The sequence below is a fragment of the Leuciscus leuciscus genome (genome assembly GCF_965113295.1).
Source record: "Leuciscus leuciscus genome assembly, chromosome: 1".
Classification (NCBI taxonomy): domain Eukaryota; kingdom Metazoa; phylum Chordata; class Actinopteri; order Cypriniformes; family Leuciscidae; genus Leuciscus; species Leuciscus leuciscus.
The window spans coordinates 51,668,495-51,695,386 of NC_138725.1; the positions used below are offsets into that span (position 1 = coordinate 51,668,495).

At 40.5% G+C, this 26,892-nt stretch overlaps 2 protein-coding genes across 2 annotated transcripts in view; both read left to right on the forward strand.

Moving 5' to 3' along the window:
* Positions 1 to 26,892, forward strand: part of LOC309475617 (uncharacterized protein) — a 131,388-nt gene continuing 104,496 nt past the window's right edge. The window contains exons 1-6 of the mRNA XM_082138470.1: positions 1 to 483; positions 5,557 to 5,580; positions 6,789 to 7,103; positions 7,352 to 7,660; positions 7,798 to 8,085; positions 8,346 to 8,666. Of these exons, the coding sequence (XP_081994596.1) occupies positions 426 to 483; positions 5,557 to 5,580; positions 6,789 to 7,103; positions 7,352 to 7,660; positions 7,798 to 8,085; positions 8,346 to 8,666 (1,315 nt within the window). The 5' untranslated portion in view covers positions 1 to 425. The remainder of the gene's footprint in view (positions 484 to 5,556; positions 5,581 to 6,788; positions 7,104 to 7,351; positions 7,661 to 7,797; positions 8,086 to 8,345; positions 8,667 to 26,892) is intronic.
* On the forward strand, positions 21,978 to 26,383 carry LOC309476076 (retinoic acid receptor alpha-B-like). Its single transcript, XM_082139235.1, has 5 exons — positions 21,978 to 22,205; positions 22,309 to 22,485; positions 22,625 to 22,829; positions 23,556 to 23,714; positions 23,791 to 26,383. Exons 1-5 carry the CDS (start codon positions 22,134 to 22,136, stop codon positions 23,988 to 23,990), a joined length of 813 nt encoding a protein of 270 aa, XP_081995361.1. The 5' UTR covers positions 21,978 to 22,133; the 3' UTR covers positions 23,991 to 26,383.

A 26,892-nucleotide genomic window follows, 5' to 3' on the forward strand; every position in this document is an offset into this window, starting at 1 on the left:
CTCATTCTGATAGCACCCAGGTGGCTTAAAGGAGACATATCATGCTTTTAAATTGTTCCTTTTTACATATAAATCATACATTTGTAGTCTATATAAAGCGGAACTGCAATGCTTGGGTCTGAATTCCTCATTATTATAGCTCCACAGGCCCCTTTTTTACCCCTTTTCTAATGTGCTTCTGAAAGCAACTCGTTTTGGTGCGGTCTCTTTAAATAATATTGAGACACTTCATACCCCGCCCCCTCTCCAGGTTGTAGCGGTGACACTCGGTTCAACTCCACCCCGTTCGGCCATTTTTGTAGTCTGGTAGCAGAGATAGGATTATCTAGCGCACAGAAACTTTTATACACACGTTATTAACAAAATGTCAACAACGGAAGACTTGTCCAGCCAGCCTTACATGTTCAAGCCAGAGCCGGAGCGAGATGAAAATGAAGACGACGAACCTGCAGAACAACGTCTTCATATGGATGTATCGCAATGGTGTGTACTGTATTTACACATGAAACTTTGGTCTTCCGACCTTTTACCACCGTGTCGATTTATTTTGATTAATATGTCCGAGGGAGAGAGAGCCAGACAGCGTCTAGTTTGGAGACGGTGATGTCTTGTTTACACTTTCGCCTGGCTCTGAAGAGAGAGTGAGCGCGCGCGCGACCGGGTCTCTCTCTCTGCTCGTTCTTTCAGTTAAACATGCTCCTGTCACAAGCGCGGCAGTTCATCTAAATTAGACGGTGTAATGAAGCGTGTGGGTTACTACATCCAACAACCTAACATTTTAACTTACCCTCTCGTAACTTCTGCATCCTTTAGCTTGGACTACAAAATTGCAGCGAGAAATAATAATGGCGGATTGCTCGAAGTGTTGGGCCGGAAGTCAATGTCCTTATTTGGCAGTTCCGCTGCAAATACTGTGACGTGATAGTTCAAAAAACGTCATAGATAACAGAAAAATCTGAACCGGTTGAAAAATATGACCAAAACAGAATATAAAGATATCAACAAAGCACCTGAAGAGAATAATTTCATCTTTTCTGTACTTCTAAACACTCCAAATATACAACAAAATGCATTTAAGGGCTAAAAAAAGTGCATTTAGCATGATATGTCCCCTTTAAAGCCCCGTGGCTGGCAGAGATAATCCCTCTGTTGTACGCCGAGCCATGGCGCCTCCCCCCTCGCACGGACATACTGTCCCAAGCCAACGGGGAGATTTACCACCCCCACCCGGACAGGGTGACTCTCTGGGCCTGGCCTGTGAGAGGACGAACCTAAATGCACTGGGGCTCCCGCCGCGTGTAATCGCCACTACTCAGAAAGCCAGGGCCGTTTCCACACGATCCCTATATGGCTGGAAGTGGCAAGTGTTCGAAGGGTGGTGTGATGGGCGTGGTCTCACATCTTATCAGTGCTCGGTGCCTGATATTTTGTGTTTCCTGGAAGACCTCATGGAAAGAGGCAGGTCCTTTTCCACCATTAAGGTCTACCTGGCTGCGTTTTCAGCCTGTCATGTGGGTTTTGAGGGCTCCACCGTCAGGCAGCACCCTCTAACCCGCAGTTTTATGAAGGGTGCACGCCGCTCTTTGCCGGTCATCAGGAGATCTGTTCCAGGGTAGGACCTCTCCATGGTGCTGGAAGCGCGGTCTCATTATCCTTTTGAGCCTCTGGGAAGTATTTCCCTTAAGCTGCTGTCCCTCAAGACAGCTTTGCTCTCGGCCTTGGCATCTGCTAAACGGGTCAGTGAGCTACATGCACTCTCGGTTCAACCCTCGTGCGCCAAATTCTCCCTAAGTGGAGATAAGGTTTCCCTTAGCCTAACCTGGCCTTCATGCCGAAATGCTTCCCTGTGTTCACTTCGGAGGTTTTGGAGCTATCCGCTTTTCACCCTCCACCCTTTGCCTCCTCGGAGGATCAGGGGCTGAATGCTCTGTGTCCCGGTCGCGCTCTGCAAGCATGTATGACCAGGACCAGTGCTTTCCGCAAGAGCGACCAGCTCTTTGTTTCAAGGGCTCCCCCGCACAAGGGGAGTCCCATTTCAAAGCAATGCCTCTCACATTGGCTTGTGGACGCTATACTATGGCTTATGAAGCAAAGGGAGTGCAGCCCCCAGGGGGCATCAGAGCTCATTCTACAAGGGGCTTAGCCGCCTCTTGGGCTTTGTTCAGGGGAGTGCCACTGCAAGACATCTGCTCCGCGGCCAGCTGGGCCTCTCCTCATACCTTTGAGCGTTACTACCAGTTGGATGTCACCAGAACCTCGGTGGCACACTCGGTCCTAGGGGTAGGGTCCTCTTAGCCCTTTCCCACAGCCCCGTTGGGTTAACCAACGAAGAGTGAATGGGCCGGCTGGCCATGTTCATTCCTGTCACCAAGCATTCGCATTCCTTCTTGGGTTTAGCTATGTGCATTGGTGGTGCGGGGCCATTATCATGTATGGGTCTCATGCATGTTTCATGCCCTGCTTGTCCACAGCAGTTTAGCGTGGCGTCACCCTTGCAGGGTCATGTTAGTGGGACGTGTCAGGCACCGCCTCTCTGAGGTGACCGTCCTTCTCTGGCCTTCAGAACCTCACTGTGAGTGTATTGGGCAATCGGGGAGCTGTCCATGTCTCTCCCATAGGTGGATCTCGAAACGAGATGATGAAAGAGAACAATAGGTTACTGTCGTAACCCCGGTTCTCTGAAACATCGAGTGGAGAGATCCACTAGCTTCGCCCCACTTGCCGCACGAGAAGCGAATATACTTACTGAGGAATAGCAGCGCGCCTGACAGCTATATGCCTTAGGTAAGGGGGTGTGGCCTTACCTGGCATTGGCTGCGCGCTTCTGTCTGTCTAGCCAGACTTGGTGCAATTGGATGCTTCTGCAGAGGTCAGGTACGGATGCCCTTCCCATAGGTGGATCTCTCCACTCGATGTTTCAGAGAACCGGGGTTACGACAGTAACCTATTGTTATTCTTTGTCCTAAAAACTGGCATATTTCATGGTATTGTGTCATGCAAGGTAATTGCAAAATCTAGAGAAATGTGCGAGGTGGCCAGCGGAGGATATTTGAGACACACGTGTATCAACTGTAGCCTAGCCCCGATAGAGTTCTATTAGTAAACACACTGTTTAGTTGTTCAGTGTTATGATAACAGGTTAAACGTCATAATTAGCCAGCCTAGGACGCAAATGATATTTGTGATATTTAAATTGTGTATTATTAATTAATATTGTTTCATATCTTGTTCCTGCTTTATACATTTTAACCAGTGCAAATTTAAATAAAATTAATGAATATAAATGGATGAATAAACAAAAATGTTGCCCAATTGTTATTTTCTTTATTTTTCTTATTTTCAATGAATGGTTAGTTACCTTTACATCATTAAAAATGGGTGTCTCAACTGTACCATGCACTGTCTCAACTGTACCACATATGGGTACAGTTGAGACAAAAAGCACCTTATTTTTATGAACTAATTGTGGAAAATATAAACTACTTGTGGGTATTATTGATTGATAATATCTTAGTCTACAAGCTAATGAAATGTCATGTGGAAATTCACTTCTTTTCAGTATCTATTTTTGTGTGAAAAATCTAAACGCAAAAAGTGTCTCAACTGTACTCAGTCTACCCTATTGCTAAAACACATAACAAAGACTGTGAAGTACTGAATTGTGGAGTTACGCCCGTTTCACACATAGCCTATGCTTCGTTTGCAGTGCATATGCGTTGCACATTTATTTTTCCGTACCCATGTTAACAAGTTAGAGCTTTCACACTGCACGCGGTTGCAGTCCGTCGATCCGTTCCAGTTGCGGTGCGTAGGCTATACAGCAGTGCAGAGATCGTTTCCGTCTATTTTTGGAACTAGGGAGCTGACTGAGACACACCCATTAATTGAACTTAGGGGCCGTTTACACAACACCATTAACAAATAAAAACCGAAAACTTTTAATGTATTTTGGCCGTTCATTTACACATGAACATTGAGTTTTGGGGCCTGGAAATGCAAACTTTGGAAAAAGTACTTTTTAAAGTAGGCTAGAAGTTTTTGAAAACAATAGGCTACCAAATTGAATCAGTGTAGGCTACATAAAAATGTGAATTTGTGAAAACGGTGACATCATGCGCATGTGTATTACATGTTCAGTTTATAGGCATGCAGACTACAGGAATGTTTGTGCTGCTCAATTGGAGTTTATTAATGCTTTTCCAGCAAAGTGTAGATTTAGCCTACTGCACGACTATGACCAGCGGAGACATAATTATTTACATACGCCTAATTCTAACATTGCCAACTAATTATAATTCTGATCTTGCCAACCACTGGCCTTGCATTCAGTGTTAGTTTGCTTTGTTGTTGTTGTTGCTGTTTTGTTTTTGGTCATTTTCCTGGATCCATGAATCGTTTTTGTCGTCGTTCATTCGTTACCACGAAATGTCATCTGTATGCTAAACTTAAAAAATGGAAAGGAAAAACATTTATATTTTTAAGTACATCAATTGTCGTGTAGCCTAAACGTATCCTTAATGACGAAAAATCAATTAATGCTGCAGAGAGGCTGTTTCTAATACAACAGCTGAGGGAGTGACGGGAAATGAGACATCTCTCTCTCTCTCTCTCTCTCTCTCTCTCTCTCTCTCTCTCTTCTGATTGCTGTAATCAATCTCTATATTTTTCACTCTTTTTGAGAGTCGTGGGAATGTTATCGCAGATTTTTTTTTTTTGCTTTTGCTTTTAGAGCAAATGCAAATTCAAAAATTATGCAGTAACAATTTGCTGTCATTCCCATTCACCTATAGAAGTTTAAAAACCTGTAATATTGAGTTAATACACATATAGCCTGTAAACAAAGCAACACATTCTCACTTGTGAAAGGTTATCCCATTTCTTCGGGAATTTAAATATCTGTGGTTTTACAATCAGAGGCTGCGCAATACTTGGAGAACACTCATTGGTTTTTACTGTGAGATGACTACAGCAAATTAAATTAAATCTTGACAGTTCCAAGATGGTGGATGCATCGACATATCTGGAGTAGTCGAATATAGAATCTACATATACATACAGTATCTATTGCAAGGATGATGTATTTTTGTAGGCCAAATTTCGGAAATTGAGTTTTAGCTCTTTCGGTTCCATCGATCGTTCTGAAATCAATAGATTTTTTTAATATGCCTGAAATAAGGCCTGTGGTTAAAACAATAAAAAAAAATATTTTCACGTTGTACTGTATGACATAAATACATCAGTAATACCCTCTTGTGGGTTTTTTTTTTTTTTTTTTTTGGAAAAATCAGTTGCTAACAAGTGGCTAAATGGGACTATAGGTTGTTTGGTACACTAAGTGTCATCAGACAATCAGAAAAACTTCATGTCATTAGTTTACTTTAACAGTCTTGTTGTGTTTATAATCATGCTCTTGTAAACTATTTTAATTTGAAATTTCGAAGTCATTCAAAGACTGAAAGTATTGTCGGAAACTTAGTGATGGTGACAGTAAAGTAAATTATAATATCTAATTGTAAGTACAGTGTTTTTAAATATCACTGTTTTTCATCTCAACAGCCAGTGCTCTAACTTCTAGAACTGGTAAGTAACAAACTGTTAGTCACTCTTTTAAAACTCAGATCTTATTCTAGTTACATTGGATGACTGACGGTTTTTGCTAGTTTGCAAGTTTAGGATGTTGTAAGATGTGAATTGATTCATAATATAGGCTAGTTGTTTTATTTTTTAGGTGGACTTAGTATCAGGCTTGTGAATGGTACTAATGACTGCTCTGGGAGAGTTGAGATCCTTCATGATGCACAATCCCAGGCTTATTTTGGCCAGGGAAGTGATCAGATCTGGTTGGATGAAGTGAAATGTTCAGGAAGTGAATCATCCCTCACACAGTGCCATGTGATGAAAAAAGTACCAAAGAGATTAAAAACAACATAAGCTTATAGTGTTTGGCCCCAAATAATAAAAATGAGAGAAGGCAAAGAGGCTATGATGATGCGTAATGGAGATTCCAAAGCGCTCTTCTTTGGTCAGAACCACGGAGAGCGATCGCGGATAGGTCCGTCCTATGCACCGAAATGTTTTACTATGCAACAAAATATTTAAAGAGCATCAAGCTATTAAAATCTATATTATGTATACGCACAGATAATATAACAGTATATTAGTCAATAATTTTTGATTAGGTTAAACAGTGATTGGATAACGTTTTTAATTTAAAGCCCACCCACAATTGGTCTGGGCTGCGTTTCCCGAAACCTTCTTAACGGCGTTAAGAAGACCAACCTTCCGAAAGTATGACTTACAGAAGGTATACTTAACTAAGAACGTTTCGGGAAACACGTATTAATGATAAGGTACAGCTTAAGGTGTAACTTAAGAACGACGTAGCGTTAACGCTTAGCTTTACCTTATCACTGTTGCAGGTCTATATGAATATAATTCTGAAGTTTTAATACACCCAGACAGTGTTCAGTTAGGCTAATTCAAGTGTTTTCATGCAAAGAATAAATTTGTCATTACACTGATTGTTGTTAGAATTTTAATTATATTATTATATATAATAAAATTTTATAAATTTATTTTAATTAAAGAGCGCTTTTAAAGGCCAGTGAAAGCATAGGCTAGTTAAGTCCTATTCGGACGCTAATATTGTTTATCATGGGCTCGTACGGTATTTTAAACATTTACAGGGTCGGTTATTTTAGTGCCGTCCGAATCCATAATGTCAGAGTTTTTTCTTAGCATGTTGTAAGATGTGAATTGATTCATAATATAGTTGTTTTATTTTTTAGGTGGACTTAGTATCAGGCTTGTGAATGGTACTAATGACTGCTCTGGGAGAGTTGAGATCCTTTATAATGACACGTGGGGAACAGTGTGCGATGATTCCTGGGACATTAAAGATGCTGCTGTGGTGTGCAGACAGTTGGGATGTGGAGGAGCTGTTAGTGCACAATCCCAGGCTTATTTTGGCCAGGGAAGTGATCAGATCTGGTTGGATGAAGTGAAATGTTCAGGAAGTGAATCATCCCTCACACAGTGCTCACACAATGGCTTTGGAAAACATAACTGCGGTCATCAAGAAGATGCAGGTGTCGTCTGCTTAGGTAAAAGTATATATGTTTTCCCCAGATCTAAAATGGCATTGTATATTTGCTGTTTTGCTTTGGATGAAAAAAGCTTCAAAGAGATTAAAAACAACATAAGCTTATAGTGTTTGGCGCCAAATAATAAAAATGAGAGAAGGCAAAGAGGCTATGCACGTTTGGTGCTTGGCTCAAAAAAATGTGAAACACATACAGTATACAAATACTTACAACATAGTTTTTAATCACATTGTTCGTATATTTTTAAGACATAAAATTGGTCAATGGGTCTGATTCATGCTGTGGAAGAGTGGAGATCCAGTATACTGGCCAGTGGGGAACCGTGTGTGATGATGACTGGGACATGAATGATGCTGCTGTGGTGTGCAGACAGTTACAGTGTGGCTCAGCCATCAGCGCACCTCTAAGTGCCGCCTTTGGTCAAGGCCAAGGATCGATCTGGCTGGATAATGTTGGATGTTCGGGAGGTGAAGGAAACCTCATACAATGTTCACACAGAGGACTAGGAGTTCACAGCTGTAAACATGGTGAAGATGCTGGTGTTGTTTGTTTAAGAGGTAAGTCAAATCTTTTGCATCTTAACTTATTGTTATGAGAGAAATGAGCAATAGAAATTACATTAAGCTTCATGTATTTCACGATTTTTATCACACCTTAACAAGTAATTTTAAATGGATGTATATTTCTTTTGCAGGTGACTTGGAGAAGCCCACTCTTTCCCTGATCTCCACACATGCAGTTGTTTCTCCTGGAGAAAACATTCAGTTCAGATGCACAACACCTAAATCAAGATGCAATGCTAATGCTGAATTCCGCCTCTTCAGAAATGGATCATCTGTGTCCTCTGAGAAACATGTATCTAGTGCGACTTTCAACCTTGTTAATGTAGGCGTCTCACATCAGGGTATCTACAGCTGTAATTACTCCTACCAAAACACCATTATAAAGTCGCCTTGGAGTAACACTGTTCAAATCACTGTAGGTGAGTGTTTAATCTTGTCTCATTGCCTATTACTGTATATAAATGCATTAGCTGCATGAAAGTGAATTAATTCTGTTTTGATGTCTTTTTTTTTATTTTTTTACTTTATTCTGCTTATTTGTAAAATGTGTGTGAATTACATTTTGATCCCGACAAGATTGAATTCAATTATTGAAGCCATTTAAAAAAAAAATTAAATCCATTTGAATTTAATGCTTGAGGCTCTGTAACCATTTAACTGTATTCTTTTTGTTTTCTAGTGCACTTGCAGCAGCCCAGCTTGCCCCATATTGTTCCTGATGGGCAGTTTGACGTGGGGCCTCAGGGGCCAGTGATCACCTGGGGCCACAGTTTCACTATCATCTGTTCCACTGAATCTCTGTATCCTAGAGGCTCCTTCTACCTGTTTAGGGAATCAAATATGACCAGGAGTCAGTCAGCTGTCAGTCTCTCTGCCTCCTTCTCCTTTCCTGAGGCAGATTATTCCCATGAAGGAAACTACAGCTGTGTTTATGAAGTCAGTTTGTCCTCACGCACCTTCCGTTCGTCTGCCTCTGAACTGCTGGTCATCACTATCAAAGGTATTAATGTGAAAGAGCCTAAAAACAATCTGGACTGCTGGTACTGAAAGTTTAACACTAAACCGTGTCTGTCTCAGCCTCCCTGCTTCCTGTCATTGGTGCTGCGGTGTCAGCTGTGCTGCTCTTACTGTCTGTCCTCGCAATCATCCTCCTGGTCAAGAGAAGACAAAAGCAAAGGAAAAAGGAAACTCATTTTAAGTGCTCTTTTAAAAAAGGTAGCGTAGCATTTCATAAAAACTATTAGATGTCTTTTTTTTATCAATTAATTTAATAATTATGTCCCTTCATCTCTGCAATGTCTCTAGGTCCAGCTAATATGTATGCAGGTGGATCCCATGGCAACAAAAATGAAGATGATGATGAGGCTGATTATGAAAATGTTCAACTTGATGAAAACATGGATCATGATGATTCTGATCAGGACTATATTAATATAGACTCTTATCATTCTGAAGAGGACCATGTCAATGTGGACACGGATGACTCTGAAGAAGACTATGTCAACATGAATATAACAGAGAATAAAAGTGTGGTAGACAAATCTGATGATAACATTTATGAAAGCTGTTGTGATGAATATTGAGTAAACCCAAAATACTATTATTATTGAGGCTCCAAACAGATGATTTTAATTTTAAAAAAGAGCTTTAGAATGCGATGAACCGAGTAACAACAGATGACTACAATCTTGCAAAGCTTTTGTGCTAAATATGAGTGATGCTAATAGAGTGCATTTATTTTGGGGCTTCAGTGTTCATCACAGCCTGCTTTTGTTTATTGTATCCAGTGATGCAAGTGATACCCAAGTAATATCAAACTGTCTCTTGATCACATCTAGTAACAGGTGAAAGGGAGCTTAATGAATAAGGATTGTTTTGAAATTAAAATATTAGCAAAAACTTACAACCCTTTTAATTGTAAGCTTAAAATAAGTTTAACATTTACAATTAGAATATGTAAGGAGTACTGTATTGTGGGTATAGGCAAACAATTGTATGGCATATATGAGTCAAACTCAACAGACAGGGTGTCGTTTAATACTACTAGTAGTAGGAATATTAAGTGCTCTTCAAGTCTTCAGTTTTCAACCTGTACTCAAAACCCCCCAGTGGGTCTAAGGAGGTACTGCAGGAGGAGTGTAAATAATGATTTAAAATGATTGTACAGGCTAAAAGTTTAATGTTGAAATATAAAGATCATGATATGGCTACTGTTAAAAAAAGTGAATAAAACTGCCTTTTTAAAATCTTGTTGTGTGTCGTGAAAGTAAGGCCTAGTTTAGGTTGTAAACCTACACTAGTCAAGTCAAGTCACATTTATTTATTTAGCGCTTTTTACAATACAGATTGTTTCAAACTAAAGAAACAATTTAGATTATGGACACATTTTTTAAACTGATAGAAAGTAAATTTGGATAACTAATTTGTGGAAAACTTAGAATAATAATAATAGCATAATACATATTTTAAAAATAATAATAACAAAATCCAGTTCCATTCGTCTCATGGACACGCCCAAACACAGGAATAATGAAATTCATGCATGCACCAACCAGTAAAGATATCTCTCAGAAAACGTCTTGGTTACTAATGTAAACCCCGTTCCCTGAAGGAGGGAATGGGGATGTTTCGTCAGTGACTGACGAATTGGGATCGTGCCTGAGAGCCCAATCACCTTCGAGTGGTACAGAACAAGCCAATGGACATTGGTGAGTGAGATTTGCATCTTGAACCACTCCCCTTGCCACGGCTATATAAGGAGGCGTGCAGGACTCACTCAAGCCAGTGCTTGGTCGCTTATGGCGCTTTTCCACTACATAGTACCAGCTCGACTCGGCTCGGCTCGGCTCGACTCGACTGAGCTTTGTTTGGTTTTCCTCTGTGTAAAAGTTGTACCTGTACCCGCTTCCATGGAACTTTTTTTCGTACCACCTCCGGCGAGGTTCTAAGCGAGCTGAGGCGATACTAAAATGTGACGTGAAAACACGACAGACTGCTGATTGGTCAGAGAGAATTGTCACTATTCACTGCGTCATCATTGCACGCGCCAGACAGAGTATCCTGAATAAAAAACAACAAAAACAAAAACATCCAAAAACAGCATACACTCGATTTCCTCCATAGTCCTGTGTGTGTGGGTAGCGGGTGTGTCTCGCGCATAAGATTAAGTCTCTGCAGTTTCCTGCGGCGTCACTATGACGACCAGGTACTATTGTGGAGGTACTATCTGCAATGGAAAACGGAACGAAAAGCGAGCCGAGCCGAGCCGAGCCGAGTCGAGTCGAGTTGAGCTGGTACTGGTAATGGAAAAGCGCCATTAGTGGTGCACACAGGGATTGTGGCGAAGCTCCGTTCCCTCCATCAGGAAATGGGGGTTACATTAGTAACCTAGATGTTCCCTATCAGTAAGTCACATTCAACGTTACATCAGTGACTGATGAATTGGGATCCCTAAGAACAACACCACAATGGCTGCGCCTTCCAGTGCCTCGTGTACAGCCAGGTTCAGCCAGAGATGGTGCTCCTGGACCACAAGTGTGGACATTGTTTGCCCAAGGGACAGCACAGTGATTTTCGTTGCCCAGAGGGTGAGGTCCGTCGCTGGCCCGCAGCCATGCATCAACCCCGGGTCAGAATTAACCTCGTGCAGATCCTTCAGTGACTTGACCTGGTAGACTTCCAGGAGGGCCATGCAGGGCAGAGGCGGCCTGTCCAGTGGTGCTGTAAGGCTTGGCAGCGAGAGTGGCCAACAACTTACAGGCCCTGAATGGGAGACGTAGACGACCCCGCCAGCTGGCAGCACTTTGCAGGCAAAGCTGCATCGCAACTGCACGTTCCACCTGGGGAATTTCCATGTACCCCTTGGCAGCCCCACCATCGAGGGTAGTGAGGGTGGAGGAGGTGCAAGAGCGGCTTCGGGTGCCCTCCACAACTGACCCAGCAGTAGAGCCCCCACTGTAACCCTCAGATCACCTGTGTATCAACCAAAGTTGCCCTCCGCTGAGCAGAGGAACTAGACTGGGGGATAACAGAGGGGACCCCACCTCTTTTAAGGTACTGGAGTCTTGCATCACGATGGTAGATGACTACCATCTACCATGACTACCAAGTCATCTTCCTGCAGTGGTTACATGACTCATCCACGAATGCTGTCTCAGCGTGCTTACAGCCCGGACACGTGAGACAGTGATTGTGACTATCAGCTGGAGCCAGGTAACGACCCCATCCAGAAACACAAGGGTGGAATGACATCTTGAAAAAGATGCAACGTCACACCCATGTTTACTTTTTCAGGGAAAAAAGCTCTTTTGTGCTGAAGTGCACAGGGGAAAAGGTCTCCTGCTCGGTGTGCAAAATGCTCTCTCAGAGAAATCTACAGCATGCAGAGTTCTCCAGGAAGGAGACCACCGCTGACGCACACGCCACACTAACATGTGCAGAACTTCTTCCTGGTTATCTATACCACCACGAAAGATGAAAGCAGAGCAGAATATTCTCCAGAAACGCTTGACTCCGAAGCGAAAGCTTGATTAGTGAATCCTGCATGATTCATTATATACCCGTGGCACCGGGAGTGGTTTGTGATGCAAATCTCACACAAAGTGATTGAGCTCTCAGGCGCAATCCCAATTAATCAGTAACTGACGTAATGTCGAACATGACTGACTGATAGGGGACTGAATTTACACCTGTTAACAACTGTTCAGTGTGTGATGTTGTAAAAATATATCAGAAATTCGTTTTCCAGAACCAGCAATGGCAAGTCGCGTCATAATCGACAAAACTGGTAAGAATTTATTTGATTATAAGAAAAAGTGAATGATGTTCATGAGAGAATTTCCTTATTTGTGACCCTGGATCACAAAACCAGTCTTATGTTGCACGGGTATATTTGTGGCAATAGCCAACACAACATTGTATGGGTCAAAATTATAGATTTTCCTTTTATGCCAAAAATCATTAGGATATTAAGTAAAGATCATGTTCCATGAAGATATTTTGTAAATTTCCCACCTTAAATATATAAAACATTTATTTTTGTGAATGGATGCAGCACAATCGCCAATAGAAATGGACAACTTTAAAGGTGATTTTCTCAATATTTTGATTTTTCTGTACCCTCAGATTCCAGATTTTCAAATAGTTGTATCTCGGCCAAATATTGTCCTATCCTAACAAACCATACATCAATGGAAAGATTATGTATTCAGCTTTCAGATGATGTGTAAATCTCAATTTAAAAAAAATTACCCATAAGACTGGTTTTGTGGTCCAGGGTCACATTTCAGCACATTAAGTAGGTGGTATTTTTCTAAACATGAAAAACACTGTATTCATGATTATACACTTGAATATGGTTTACAAAATGAAGAAGGCTACTCCTGCTGATTATTTAAATTTAAAATGGCCACGCCCGTTCTTACGTTCAAAAGTGAGTGGAAAGAGAAGAAAAATCGAATAATATCATTGAGTCTTGTCTTTGCATCTGTTTGTTTTAGGTTTAATCAGGACTCCTCTGTTGGAGAAGAATTGGCTAAGTGATGCTGTCACAAAAAATAGGCTCATAGAAATGAGGTCTTACTACTAGAACTGCGGTCCTGAAACTGCATCCTCTGGTATTGCAGGAATGTATTGTAAGAAACACGCAAGTATTTGACTGCAATTCCAGAATTGTCAACATACTGACTATCTAGTGCTGTGAATGTTTATATGGTTGTCAATTAATTGGACGTGAAATATAATTTTGGCTTTAATAAGATTTTCCCAATAAATGGGCAAGAATAAACCTGGTATCCTCCATCATTCCTGTTCCTTCCGACAACAAGCACTTGATTGAGACGAGCTCCATCGACACTCATAATCACAACTTCAGAAGTGGGAAGTAGGAAATTTCCAATAGCACGTGAATGCAGCATGACCAATGTTTTCCACTTTTGGTGTAATTTCTAGCGAGAAAGTTTTAAATATTTGATTAGTTATCACCAAAGCTCTCTCTATTTTGTTGTAGATCATTAAACTATTATGCTGCCTCAGAAGCCTGTCTGAAATCTGTTTTGTGAGGTGTGAGGCATAATGTCAATAACACTACTATAAATGACTTACAGTTTCTTTATAGTTATTGAGGTAAACATGCCTAAAGTACCAAAAAAGGTATCGTTGGGTATCGGTACCAGTTAAAATGTAAACAGTACAGAAGGATTGAAAATAATCCAAGATATTTGAAAATGAACAAAGACATTTGCTTTACTGTTTTCAACCCCCTCTTTCTTACCTCAAGGACCCTTTGGGTAGTCCTTGGATAATGCTCAAGGCCTGTAGGCCAAGATATGTGGACGTCGGGTGTCTTCTAATTGTCACACCTTTAGTACGATGGGGGAAGTTGTAATTATCTGATTGGTCAGTTTGAAAGTCTCACATATGGGTTTCGGTCACATGGTCAAGGAAGGGATAAAAGAAGATTGTAACGGTTGCTCTCTTTTTATTCTGTGGCTCTTCTTTGCGCTGGCTCTTTCTTTGACTTTTTACTTTCTCTCTTATTCTCTACACTCTCTCTCTCCCTCTCTTTGTATCTCTCAGGTAACATTTTACATATATGCTGGGTACAATTAATGGTATAAGTTTTTATCATCTCATTCGTCTATTTTGTAACTATTTTCAGTGTAACCATAACTTCAACTTCTTCAACTTCAACTTTTATTTATTCATATAGCACATTTATAGCAATGCTTCACAGTTAACTAAAAACAGTAAGACATTCATGGATAAAGACATATATGAAGGTAAGACCACACACTCTTGGACATAGCCCCTTCACATAACAGTATACTGAGGTCAGTGTAGAAAGAATTAAAATAATGAAAATTATAAACGAAATTTATTCGTTTCTTTAACTACCCGGCTATGTGTAAATGTGGCCTTTGTCTATGACTGTCAGATCTGCCGGGTTTCTGCACCAGCCAATCACAGCGCACTCCCTCTCCTGAATACCAATCACACTCACCTGCACCTCATCTGGACCCTCATCACCTCAGCTATATAAGCACACACTTCACCCCAGTTCATTGTCTGATCTCATTCCTGCATGGAGTGGACACATTCCTGGTTTACTCCAGCAATTCTCCATTCCCACCTGTATTTCCATTGAGGTGTGTGCATTCAGCCCATCATCCATCTCTCCATCCACCATTCATCACTCCTGTAAGAAGAGGTATTCCATTCACCGACAGTATCCCGCTCTCCAGATTATCCATTGCACTATTCACTTAACTGCTAGTTCATCTGTTATCAATAAACAGCCTGTTCACTTTCATCCACCTTGTCTGAGTCTGCTTCCGTAACAATGACATAAAACAGCAGGAGACATAGCCTCCCCCACATCGTGTGTCAATTGTCAGTGGGCTGCCAAAGCAGAATCAACAGGGTTCTTAGCACTTACTGTTTCCCATAGGGCTGCTAAGAGGATAGCCAAAGTGTTGCCTGTACGATCTGTGTGTAACGGAATTAAAGGATTGCCAGTTTTTGCACACTCCTTCCTGGGTCAGTGAGGGTTAGCAGAGGCATGGGCTGGTCCCAGAGCAGTCCATGATGCTACTGTAATGGGTCAAATATGTGCTTCCACTTGCTACATTTATTGACATGTATGGCCCCTTTAATCACACTCTACCTGCACTCTCCGTCCAGATCTGGTCGTGGTCGTATAATGAACTGGTTCCGGTAGGGGAGATTCGCACCAGCCAAGAGAGTAAATGGCTGCGGTGAATCAGTGCTTCATGAGAAATATATATTGTATTAATTGTATAACCATTTTATGGGTTAGTACTGACTTATATGCGTGTTTAGAAGTATATTATATGATTTGTGTTCATGCCACTGTATTGTAATATCAGGTTTGATGTTCACCTCCATTATAGAACCATGCACGAGGATGATTCCCAAATCTGATCACTGCTGTTCTGTGTTTTCAACAGGTACAGACCATGTGTTTGAAATGTGTTGATTTATAATTGTTTATGTAAACGAGAGTTCATTTAAATTGGTGCCAGCCGAGAGAGTGAATGGCTGCGAACATGCACAAGGGTGATTCCCAAATCTGATCACCGCTGTTCTATGTGTTGAACCCGAGAAGGCTTGAGGAACTCAGATAAAGCATATTTTGTCGTAGTCGTGTGTTTATTAGTCATTTTTAATCAATCAAAGCATTTCAATTGTCATGATTCCTGTCTTGTTACCCTGTCTTAAGGGCTTTTAAGTTGAAGTGTTCTCATTGTTCCTGTGGCCATGTTTGTAGTTTTCCCTCTTGATTAGTCTTCCCCAGGTGTGTCTTGTTAACTTGTTAAAGGTGCTCTAGTCTAAGCGATGTTGAGTGACATCACTTCTTGTTGACGTTCAAAGTATTGTCAAACAAAACGGAGGTTAGCTCGACCCTCCCTCCTCCTCATCCCCCCACCCCCCTCCCTTCCGTGCTTCCTGAAACAGTCATGAACCATTTAGAAAAAAACTAACTGGATTTACCCACCTGTCCAGCAAAAACAGAGTCACCTGAATGTCGGATTGGAAGCCCTTCTGCCGGCAGAGTTCTCGCCACCTTTTGAACGCTTTTCCGATGTAAATTCGGGACTTCGCGCGTTCCTTCTCCTTTTCCCTATTCTTTGTTATTTGTTCATCGGAGCGTCGTCTCTTTGGTCGTGTGTCGGCCATATCAAAATTCTCAAGAATATAAATTTGTAACGTTAGTCCTTGTCGTTGTCTAGGACTGTGTAACTTCCCTCTTCATGCTTCTCTCTCCTCCCCTCCCCACACCCCCCTTCATGTGCATGCGCACTAACCCCCCAACCCCCATCCCCAAATCATTTTTGTCGGTTATTGGCTGGAACACTGTTTGTAATGTTTCGTGGTCCAGGCTGGGCCAGTTGGTTGAATAAACAAGTTGGTTGGAAAAATTTTCAAATTTAAAAAAATTTAATTGTTCAGTATATGTAACCGGTGGTATTTGAATGTACAATTAAGCAGAAAAGAGAATACTTCCCCTTTAAGAAAGCGAGCAGGCCCTTTCAGACAGGACGCTGAATGCGCTGCGCTATGAAAACCATTTATTTCAATGGCTTGCGCCGCACAAGGAAAGTTTGTTGCTGCGTCGACCAAGGCTGGATCCCAAATGGCACACTCCAGCCTTGTGGACCTCCTTCGAGTTCACACTTGGTGACATCAGGAAGTGCGGACCTAAGGGGCTGGAGGGACTGACCCTGTAAAAATAACAAGGTTTGCAATTATGTACATATACATTATATGTACATAATTGCAAACCTTGTTATTTTTACAGGCTAGGCTTCCAGTGAACATGTAAAAATAAGTTTTGTTCTTCAATTTCTTTATTTACTCATGCACTGCCTGTTGTTCCAGCTTCACTTTCCATAAAGTCATTAAATGCCTGTAAGTTATGAAGCTAAATGAGATGTAGGATCAATGAAAAACAAAGCCTTGTTCGACTTCATGCAGCTCTGCGCAGACCGATCGGCGGCTGTCTTGATCCAGTGCATGCCAGTTAGAAATGTTGCCTGACTTGATACAGCGCCAACGGCAAATGACTGTGATGTATGTATGCCATCAAAGTACCGCAAGAGCGATTCGAGACTAGCCGGAGAACTCAGCCAGCGCAGCTTCTGACCCCTAATTTCCACCAACTGCAGAACGGCTGCAGATCGGCTCCGCTGCGTGTCGGCTCTGTGCTTCGCTGTCCTTCAATACCCACCGGGTCCAGATTTGTTGCGCAAATACCCACCAGCCGTTCCGCAGTCAGTGAAAATACACACATTGACTTTAATGGAAACCTATTGACTCCGCCGCCGTTCCGGAGCGGATCCGCAGCCGTTCCGCAGTTGGTATAACCCTAACCCTAACCCTAACGGTTGGCCGGGTTTACCACATGACAATGATCACGTGTGTTTTGTTTATTCTCACACCTTTAGTTCCACTAAAGCTCACAAATCAGTTTTTGCATAACAGTAAACAGTCTTTTCATGTAGTCGCGATGTTATACTGTGTCATGTTTATCAAAATAAATCTAATTCAAAAACGTAGACTCCACTTCATTGATAGTAGCTATAGGCTTATGTTTATTTTATTCTTGTTCAAACAGACGCTGTATGAAATGTCTCTGAAACATCTGTGTAACAGTTTTACTCTGGTTGTGTTTGTTGTTCTCGTCAATAAAGATAATGTCCATGGAAGAGGTCTCAGGATGCTTCATTCGCTGAAGAAATACACCGAGCACAGTGAATTATTTGGGATACAGGCTTGCGTAGGTTGCAGCCTAGGGGCCCCACGTGTGCAGGGGCCTCGGATTGGCCAGACATTATTTTTAATTTACTTAAGCGCGAACCAGGCACGGCGCCAGGTTTCCAGTTTTGGATGGGCCAGACCAATTGTGGGTGGGCCTTAAATTAAAAACGCTAAATTAAAAACGTTATCCAATCACTGTTTAACCCAATAAAAATGACTGACTAATATACTGTTATATTATCTGTGCATATACATAATACAGATTTTAATAGCTTGATGCTCTTTAAATATTTTGTTGCATTGTAAAAAGTTTCGGTGCATAGGACGGACCTATCCGCGATCGCTCTCCATGGTTCTTACCAAAGAAGAGAGCTTTGGAAAATCTCCATTACGCATCATACCTGGGCTGCGTTTCCCGATAACGTTGTCTCTTAGCGCGCTACGAAGACTCTTAAGGTATAACTTAACTAAAGGTATACTACCATTAAAGGTATACCATTGCTAGGCGTCTTCAGGGCTATCATCCACTTGCGAGGCAGAGGCGCTGAGAGGCAGAGGCACTGGCGCCCTCCTTGCTGCACATCACCTAGAGACAAAGATGTGTTAGGTGATGTGGATCTCAGCTCTCTTCATCTCCTGGTTGCAGCGATGACTCCAGGACTGTACGTTCGCGTTTAAGGTACCTAAACAACGACTGTTGCAACAGGGCTGAGGGCTGGGTTGGAAAATATGTGACGTCATTGTTTTTTAATTTAATCAATGTTGATTACGAAAGTGAGCATGCAGCATGAGAAAGATATGATACATTTTGAGAAGCGCAATATGTCTGGAGACATGGAGTGGGTAAAACATGATTTTGACCACTTCATTGAGTTTTCTTTTGTAGAAAGTCTCTTTTTAAAAGATTTTCGTTTTGTATAAATTGTATCTTAATTTTGATCAATGAACCACATTCATGATTGGCAATCAACCAATTGCCTGTATTTAATAAATAAGAAGCAAACATATAGCAGACAATGTAATAAGGCGCCAGCATGATCACTTGCATTGCACATGAACTGAAGGGCGCCGAAACTCAGCTCGTACCTCACAGATTTGAGAAATATAGGCTATCTATTATAGAAAGCTTGAAATGTCTCCTTTTAAACAAAAATATTCAAAACCAAAAGAAATAGGCTACTCTCTGTCATGATTCTGCCATCTAGTCTTTGATTTTCTCTGGTCTTGAGGCAGGATCATGACAGACCCATGTTTTATGTGCAAACACATGGCATTTTGTTGGGCCATGTGCTTGTGTTGTCTCGTCATCTAGCCCCGCCCTCCTTGTTATCCTTGTTTAGTCATTATTGTTTCCCCATTATCACCTGTTGCCCTCATCATTTGTTCCCTACTTAATCCCCTTGTGTTTGCTGTCCTGTGCCAGTTCATTGTCATTCATTATGTGAAACCAACTGTGAGTAACCTGTTGAAAGTCTTGTGAAAAGTTTGATCCTGTCTTAGTTTATCCAAAGCGACTTACAAATTAGGACTAAATTAAGCGAGTCATCGTGAAGAGGCAAAAACAACAACAACGCAAGATGTGCTCAAAATACGAAGTTCAGGTATTATTCAGAGTAGCATAAGCCTGATAAGTGATGTTTCAAAGGGAAAGGAATTTATTTGTATTTTTTTTTTTTTAAGGTTAAGTGCTCACGGAAGAGATGGGTTTTCAGCTGTCTTTTGAATGTTGTCAGGGATTCTGCATTCCGGATGAGGGTGGGGAGAGCGTTCCACCAGCATGGAACTCTGCATGAGAATGTTCTGGAAAGTGATTTTGTGGCTTTCTGTGACACATTACATTAGAAGAGTAGAGATGACAAAATATTTTAAAGACGGAGGGTACAAGCCATTGATTTTGATTCTATAAATGGAACCCTGAAAATTAATTCCTTTTTAAACCACAATAATTTTTGGTTTCATATTCCCAGAGAATTGTTTAAGAAATTAGGAGGAATAGAAATTTTTCTAAGTTCAACCGTTCAACGTCTGCCAATTAAATTTTCCCAATTTCATCAACAGGTCTTGTTATACTGGAAGATTTTATATAGGCATTAGGTGTTATATGGGTGATTTTAAAGGAAGCCAACTTTCTAATAAAACTGTTAGAAACAGATTCAACAACATTTCTTATCCTAGTATCTTATAGAAACTCAATTTCACATAATTTATCAAAAGATACCATTCACATACTTAGAACAAAATATTTGAAATTCCCTCTACCTCCCAAAGTTTAAATGGGATATATCCATCGAGTGAATATTTACCACTTTGGATTTGACTCCAATAAATGTTTATTTTGTGATGACAAATCTAAGTACCTGAAGGTGAAGCCAATGTTCTGTGCATTTCATGGTGAATTTGTTTCATATACAAAAGCCCTCAAAGTTATAAAAAAGAAAAACGCAATCAATCTTTTTTCCATCATAGAAGAATATGATCTACAAGAAAAACCCTAGCCCCTTTAAAAAAAACCTTTGATTATAAAAAAACTTTTATGATTTCCTGTTGTATTTGTATTTCTTTCATGCACCTGTTCTGTATGCTCTAATTTAGCCTAAAGATTTACTAAATTGCCATATTATTTGTACATGAATAATTGTTCAATAAAAAATGAAAATGAAAATAAAACATTGGAGTTATCATGTGCGTCACCAATATGTGCCCCTTATAAAACATTCTGCATGATGTTATGTAGAATATCTCCCAATAGAATTATGTACATTGTACCTTATAACTCAGAACACAAATAAAAAATAATACGTTTTGATGGAGTTCATTACATTTTATACTTTTTTGAACCAGCTACATGTGCATTTGGCAAATATTGCATTTATTTCACTTCAGCTGTGGTAAAGTATGCAAACACAGCGCGAGCGTCACTACAGTGTCCGACTTTCAGCTCATCCCCGCCTGCACGCGCAACTCTCGCCGATCGGTTAGCCTATCCAGCCGCAGCCGATGTCGAACACACCTTCACTTTCTTTCCAGTCACGTGAATGCTTCACTCTGAGTGTCAGATTTTTTTTTTTTAACAGACTAGCCTACTCTAAAAGGATTTATGGTTCAAGTCCATTTACTAAAATATATTTTAGTATATTTTACTAAGCCTATATTACATTATATTATCATATATCCTGTATCATATATACTATATCATATATCATATATAAACAGCAGGCAATAAAAAACAGAAAATAGAGCACTTAATAGAGTACTTGCATCAAACAACTCTGTTGGTATTATTATAATTTTATTGTTACATTTAATTTATTGCCACACTTCAATAAGTGAATTATATTATCAGAAAACTGAACATTTAGCGTTGTCAGGCTTTTATGTGTGCTTATAGAATAAAACAATGGAGCTGTGCTCTCGGCTGCTCAGCTTATGGCTGCTATAAATTTTACCTGCCACAAGATGGCACTGTTTTCCACTCTTGTTGCTTTGAATCTTTTCCCGAAACAATCAGAGAAAACCAGTAGAGGTTCAAATATTTAAGAGGCTTAATTTCTCTATCCCTAGTCACAGGGACCATTGGTCATCCAACATAGGATAAAAAAATGAGGGAAAAAATGATAACAAATGGGGGAAAAAACAGTAAAGATAACACTTAAAGAAAAGCTTAAAGACTTGCAAACCGTTGGCCACAGGCCCAACACCCTCCTTCTTTTTCTAAACATCTGGGTTGCATCAGAAATCGCATACTGTCCTAGTAGACGAAAAACAGTATGTGACAAAAGAATTATGTCCGAATTCACAGTAGGCCTATTCATAAAACAGTAGGCAAAAAGTACCCGGATGACTAATACTTAAGGCGAGATTCTGAAGTGTGCATTAGATGAACATAAGATGTTCAGTTAAGTTCACAATCTTATTGTGATGTTCAAACACAATAAGATGTGATTGCACAGATGTTGTCATATGTTTATTATTGTATTTTTTATTATCATCATTTGCCACTTTAGATATAAAGCATATTAATCCACATCCACATATGTTTATGTATGATATTGGAGTGGTATACCAGGTGGTTTGAATACTGTTTTCATTTGTCTATGCAGCGGTTCGAAACGACCGGAACAAGAGGAAGAAGGACGAGAAGAAGCAGGAGTGTTCAGAGAGTTACGTGTTAAGTCCTGATACAGAGCAGATGATCGAGCGGGTGAGGAAGGCCCATCAGGAAACCTTCCCCTCCCTCTGTCAGCTTGGCAAATACACCACGGTAAGTCTGAGGCAGAGCAGCTCTTAATGGTGACGTCCCCAACCAAATCACGATCTCAGTTATTAAACCAACCAAACATGGTCTCTGTCTTGTTCTTGAACAGAACAACAGTTCAGACCAGAGGGTCGCTCTGGACGTTGACCTGTGGGACAAGTTCAGCGAACTGTCTACCAAATGCATCATTAAAACCGTCGAGTTCGCCAAGCAGCTTCCCGGCTTCACCACGCTCACTATCGCAGATCAGATCACTCTCTTAAAGGCCGCCTGTCTTGACATCCTGGTGAGTGCACGGCAAACTTTCACATGTGTTTTTGTGTCCAGATCTCACACACCTTATGTAAAGTGCTTGAATAGTTCTGCACATTTGCAGTGGTGTGTAGGTTGAGCACTCATCTGTTTGTCTTGAATTGCTTCCTCAGATTCTGCGAATATGTACACGCTACACACCGGATCAGGACACCATGACGTTTTCAGATGGTCTGACACTGAATCGCACGCAGATGCACAACGCCGGCTTCGGTCCACTGACAGATCTGGTATTCGCTTTCGCCAACCAGCTCCTGCCTCTGGAGATGGATGATGCAGAGACTGGGCTTCTCAGTGCCATCTGTCTGCTGTGTGGAGGTACTGCAGATATTTTTCAACCAGATTAGATACACTTTTTAACATATTTTGGTTTGTGAATGTTGTCTTGAGTTTTCCATGCAGTCAGTAATCACATAAAATGTACTTTTGCTTATTAGCTGTATTTTTATTGTGTATTGTGGTTGTATTTAGCCATTCTCTGGTGTTTCTGCTTTACTTGTATACAAAGCGTAAAGCCTAAAAAATGAAACTACAGTAAATAAGAGGAACTTACAGCTATGGATGCACAGTATATTTGCCTCATAACTGTTTTGATCTAATATTGGACTCTTTATTTACAAAAAATTACATTTTGGTTATTCTAGATTTATCTGCAATTTCTATTTATTATATATATATATATATATATTACCCCCATAACTGTTGTCGGCCAATATTGGCTTTTTTCGTTGTTGTTTTTATTTAATATTGGACTGTGTATTAACCTTTTTTTATTTTAAGTTTGTTTTATAGATTTATCTGCCATTTTATTAGTTAGCAGCTGTAATTATCTAATACAAATATTTTTTTTTTCATTTAGACATGACTGTTTGAATAATATAATTTCAACATTGAGTCTCTAAAACTCATGAAATAGTTTTTCTGTGCCATCTCCTCAAATTTGTTTATTTAGATTTTTTAATATTGGTGTCTACAAAAACATCATATTTCCTGCTTGTGTGATTCTTGGTTAGCTGTTTAAAACTGACGTGCACTTGCGCTCAGATCGGCAGGATCTGGAACAGTCGGATAAGGTAGATGTGCTGCAGGAGCCACTGCTGGAGGCCCTAAAGATCTACGTGAGAAAGAGGAGACCTCACAAACCACACATGTTCCCCAAGATGCTGATGAAGATCACAGACCTCAGGAGCATCAGCGCTAAAGGTTAGATTCACTGTCACTCTTTGAAGATCAAGCGTGATCAACAAGAATCCAATCTTACGTCTTCTTTCTCAATCAGGAGCGGAACGGGTAATAACGCTGAAAATGGAGATCCCCGGCTCCATGCCTCCACTCATTCAGGAGATGCTGGAGAATTCGGAGGGCCTGGAAGGAGGCAGTGGGGCGAGAGGAGGAGGAGGAGGAGCACCTCCAGGAAGCTGCAGCCCCAGTCTGTCTCCCAGCTCGGCACACAGCAGCCCCTCGGCTCACTCCCCCTGACTCTCACCTCCAGACAGGGCTCCGTACGGAACCAGAAATAAGCCGCAGCAGACCAGCGCCAGAGACCAGAATTCCGGTAGACTTTGATCCGGGGTGACCGGACCCGAATTGAACAGTAAATCTGGCTGGCTTTTATTAGCTGAAGACCAATCGAGTTACACACAGGCCGAGCCTGATCAAAACTCACACCGTCATTTAAACCCACCCGTGATTCAGTGACGAGCTTTTTTATGTGGCGGTGGTTCAAGAAGACAGCAGAACAAATGCCCTGTGTGTGCAGAAGCAGCTCTTTACTGTGTCTTCCCGGCTCTGCTCCCATCACACAGACTGTGAAGGACTCGTCTGAGGGATGCGCTCTCTCGGCCTGTGACGTTATTTTATAAACTTCAATCCCTTAAAGCAAGCTAAAGGACATTAGGACGTCAAATGTCCACAAGTCAGGGACATTTTGAACTTTCCAGCTGTTTTGATTCTGTTTCTTTGTTTTCTTACAAAAGATATATGAATATATGAAATCTATATTGACAGAAATATGAGATTTGAATTTTTTTTGTCTTAGGTGGAATGCAGAACAATTATCTTTTCTCTCACTTTTCTCAAGAGTTGAACACGATTATGGTCGACCCACTGTTGCGCTCACTCCAAGATTCACATCATGCTCAAGGGCACGTCGCACTAGCACTGAAAATGATGCGTGTACTTCAAGACGTGAAGTACGATGGGGTTAAAATGCAATTTTGTCCAGATGATTTGGAGCTATATTAGACTTCATCAGAATGATCAACTTGGCAGTTTTTGGCAATTAAATGAAGTATGTAAACAAGCAGCTTGTGATTGAAAGATGTGTATGAGATCTGTTTTAAAGGAGCGGTAAATGCCTTCCTGTAGCTTTTTAATATTGTTTCTTAATTTACTTTTAATTTTGTAATTGTCAACTGTGGAAAGACACAGATACCCCCTTCTACACAGTATTAGCAGATTATAAAATAAAAAAGGAGATTTCCAAACACGAAGACTCACAAAGAACACGAGATGTATTTTAGCTATAAGCTCATGTGAAAACCACCACATCATTTCACAAGTACTGAGAATGTTGTAACTGAGCATTTCACGCGGAAGTTCACGCCTTTTTTTTTCTGCATCTCAATTTTGAAGCCCTGTTAGTGGTAGGTTTGTGTTTCTAATCATCCGTCACATGTGCTGAGATGCTTGCACCTCCGCATCCTCCTCCTCTGTACCTTACAACATCACTGCCTCTGCTCTCCTGCAACAATCATTGAACACTTGTCAACAACAACACTGCCTCTGTGTGACAATCACTTTAATTAAAGCTCACAAACAACTCTGCCTCTGTAACGCACTGATCCCTGCCAGACATCTGGATTCATGAGACTGATGCGTGTTCACATCTGTCCCCGTATCAATTATGAGTTTAGTTGTCTAGAAATTCTATATTAAAATAAGACATTCTTGTATTGGCATAGTCATTTCTAAAAGTTAATTTTGTTTTAGTTGTTTTTATTTCCAAAAGTGAAAACTATTTGTTTTTTAGACACCGTCCAAATTAAAATAACATTTATTTTACTCAACCTCATTTTGTTCCAAACTTATATGTTTGAAACTACTACTTTTTTTTTCTTTTTTTTTTTATACTATGAAAGTCAATGGGGTCCAATGTGGTTTTGATCCCCATTTGACTATCATATAAATAAAGACGATTCATTCTTCAAAATATCTTTGAGTTCTACACAAAGAAATTCACAGGTTTGGGACAACATGAGAGTGAGTCAATGACTCAATTTTAGATGAACAGTCTCTTTGAATAAAAACAATCAATGAAATGGACCAATAAAATGAAACGGCGTCTCTCCATGTGATCCAGTTATGGCGGATCAGTGTCAGCATATCATTATTGTACCAGTTTACAACAGCTCTGCCTCTGCATCACTTCTGCTAAACCCGTCGCGTGTACTTTTGGCCAGTGCTGTGGGCTGAAATGATTTCCTCCTTAACATGTTCATTTGAGAGTGGGGTGTGAACCGTTTCACTGCAACTATGCACACGACATGCACAGAGCTCGAGTCTATTCACTTCTATCTACCTGTTGTGAAAATCACAAGCCTCTTCCAGTTGCTCAGTACTGTCCGTTTCATTTGATTCTGCATTTAGTCGCTGCCCAAAGTTCATCACTATCGAGCCATACTGCGTTACAGAGCGCGACGGGCCTCTTTTCTCACTCAAAGGATGACAAACAGAGATCTACATGACGTACAGCACAAACCCTGTTCTGCTTTAACAGTTGTTATACAGTCAAACGCACAAAAATGTTTCTGTTGTGTCAGGTCCCTGGATGATAAGAGTAATGTTTAATAAAGACTTCTGTTTTGTGTGTGTTTCTGACCATGGTGGGTTTTTATTTGTGATTTCATTTTTTAGTGCTGAATTACAAAGTTGCCATTTTTTTTGTTACTTGAAATATTAATAACAATCTCAGGGTGTGACCACATCAACATCGTTTGTGTGTTCAGATGTCTCACTCTAAAACGGGAGTTTTTTTTCTTATTACATTATTATTACACTATTACACTTAAAAATAAAGGTTCTTTATTGGCATTAACGGTTCCATGAAAAACCTTTAACATCTATGGAACCTTTTCAATGCAGGAAAGGTTCTTTATAGTGGAAAAATGTTCTTCACTCTTAAAAACACAGTTCTTTGAACAAATATTCACTGAAAGGTGGTTCTATGGCATCGCTGCCAAAACCATTTTTGTACCCTTTACTTTTAAGAGTGTATTGTGCTGCATCTTCCTACAAAATTATAGCTAAATTTGGTACATTTATGACTAATATTGATACACAAACTAATATTTTATTTAAATAAATACTCAAAATGAATGCA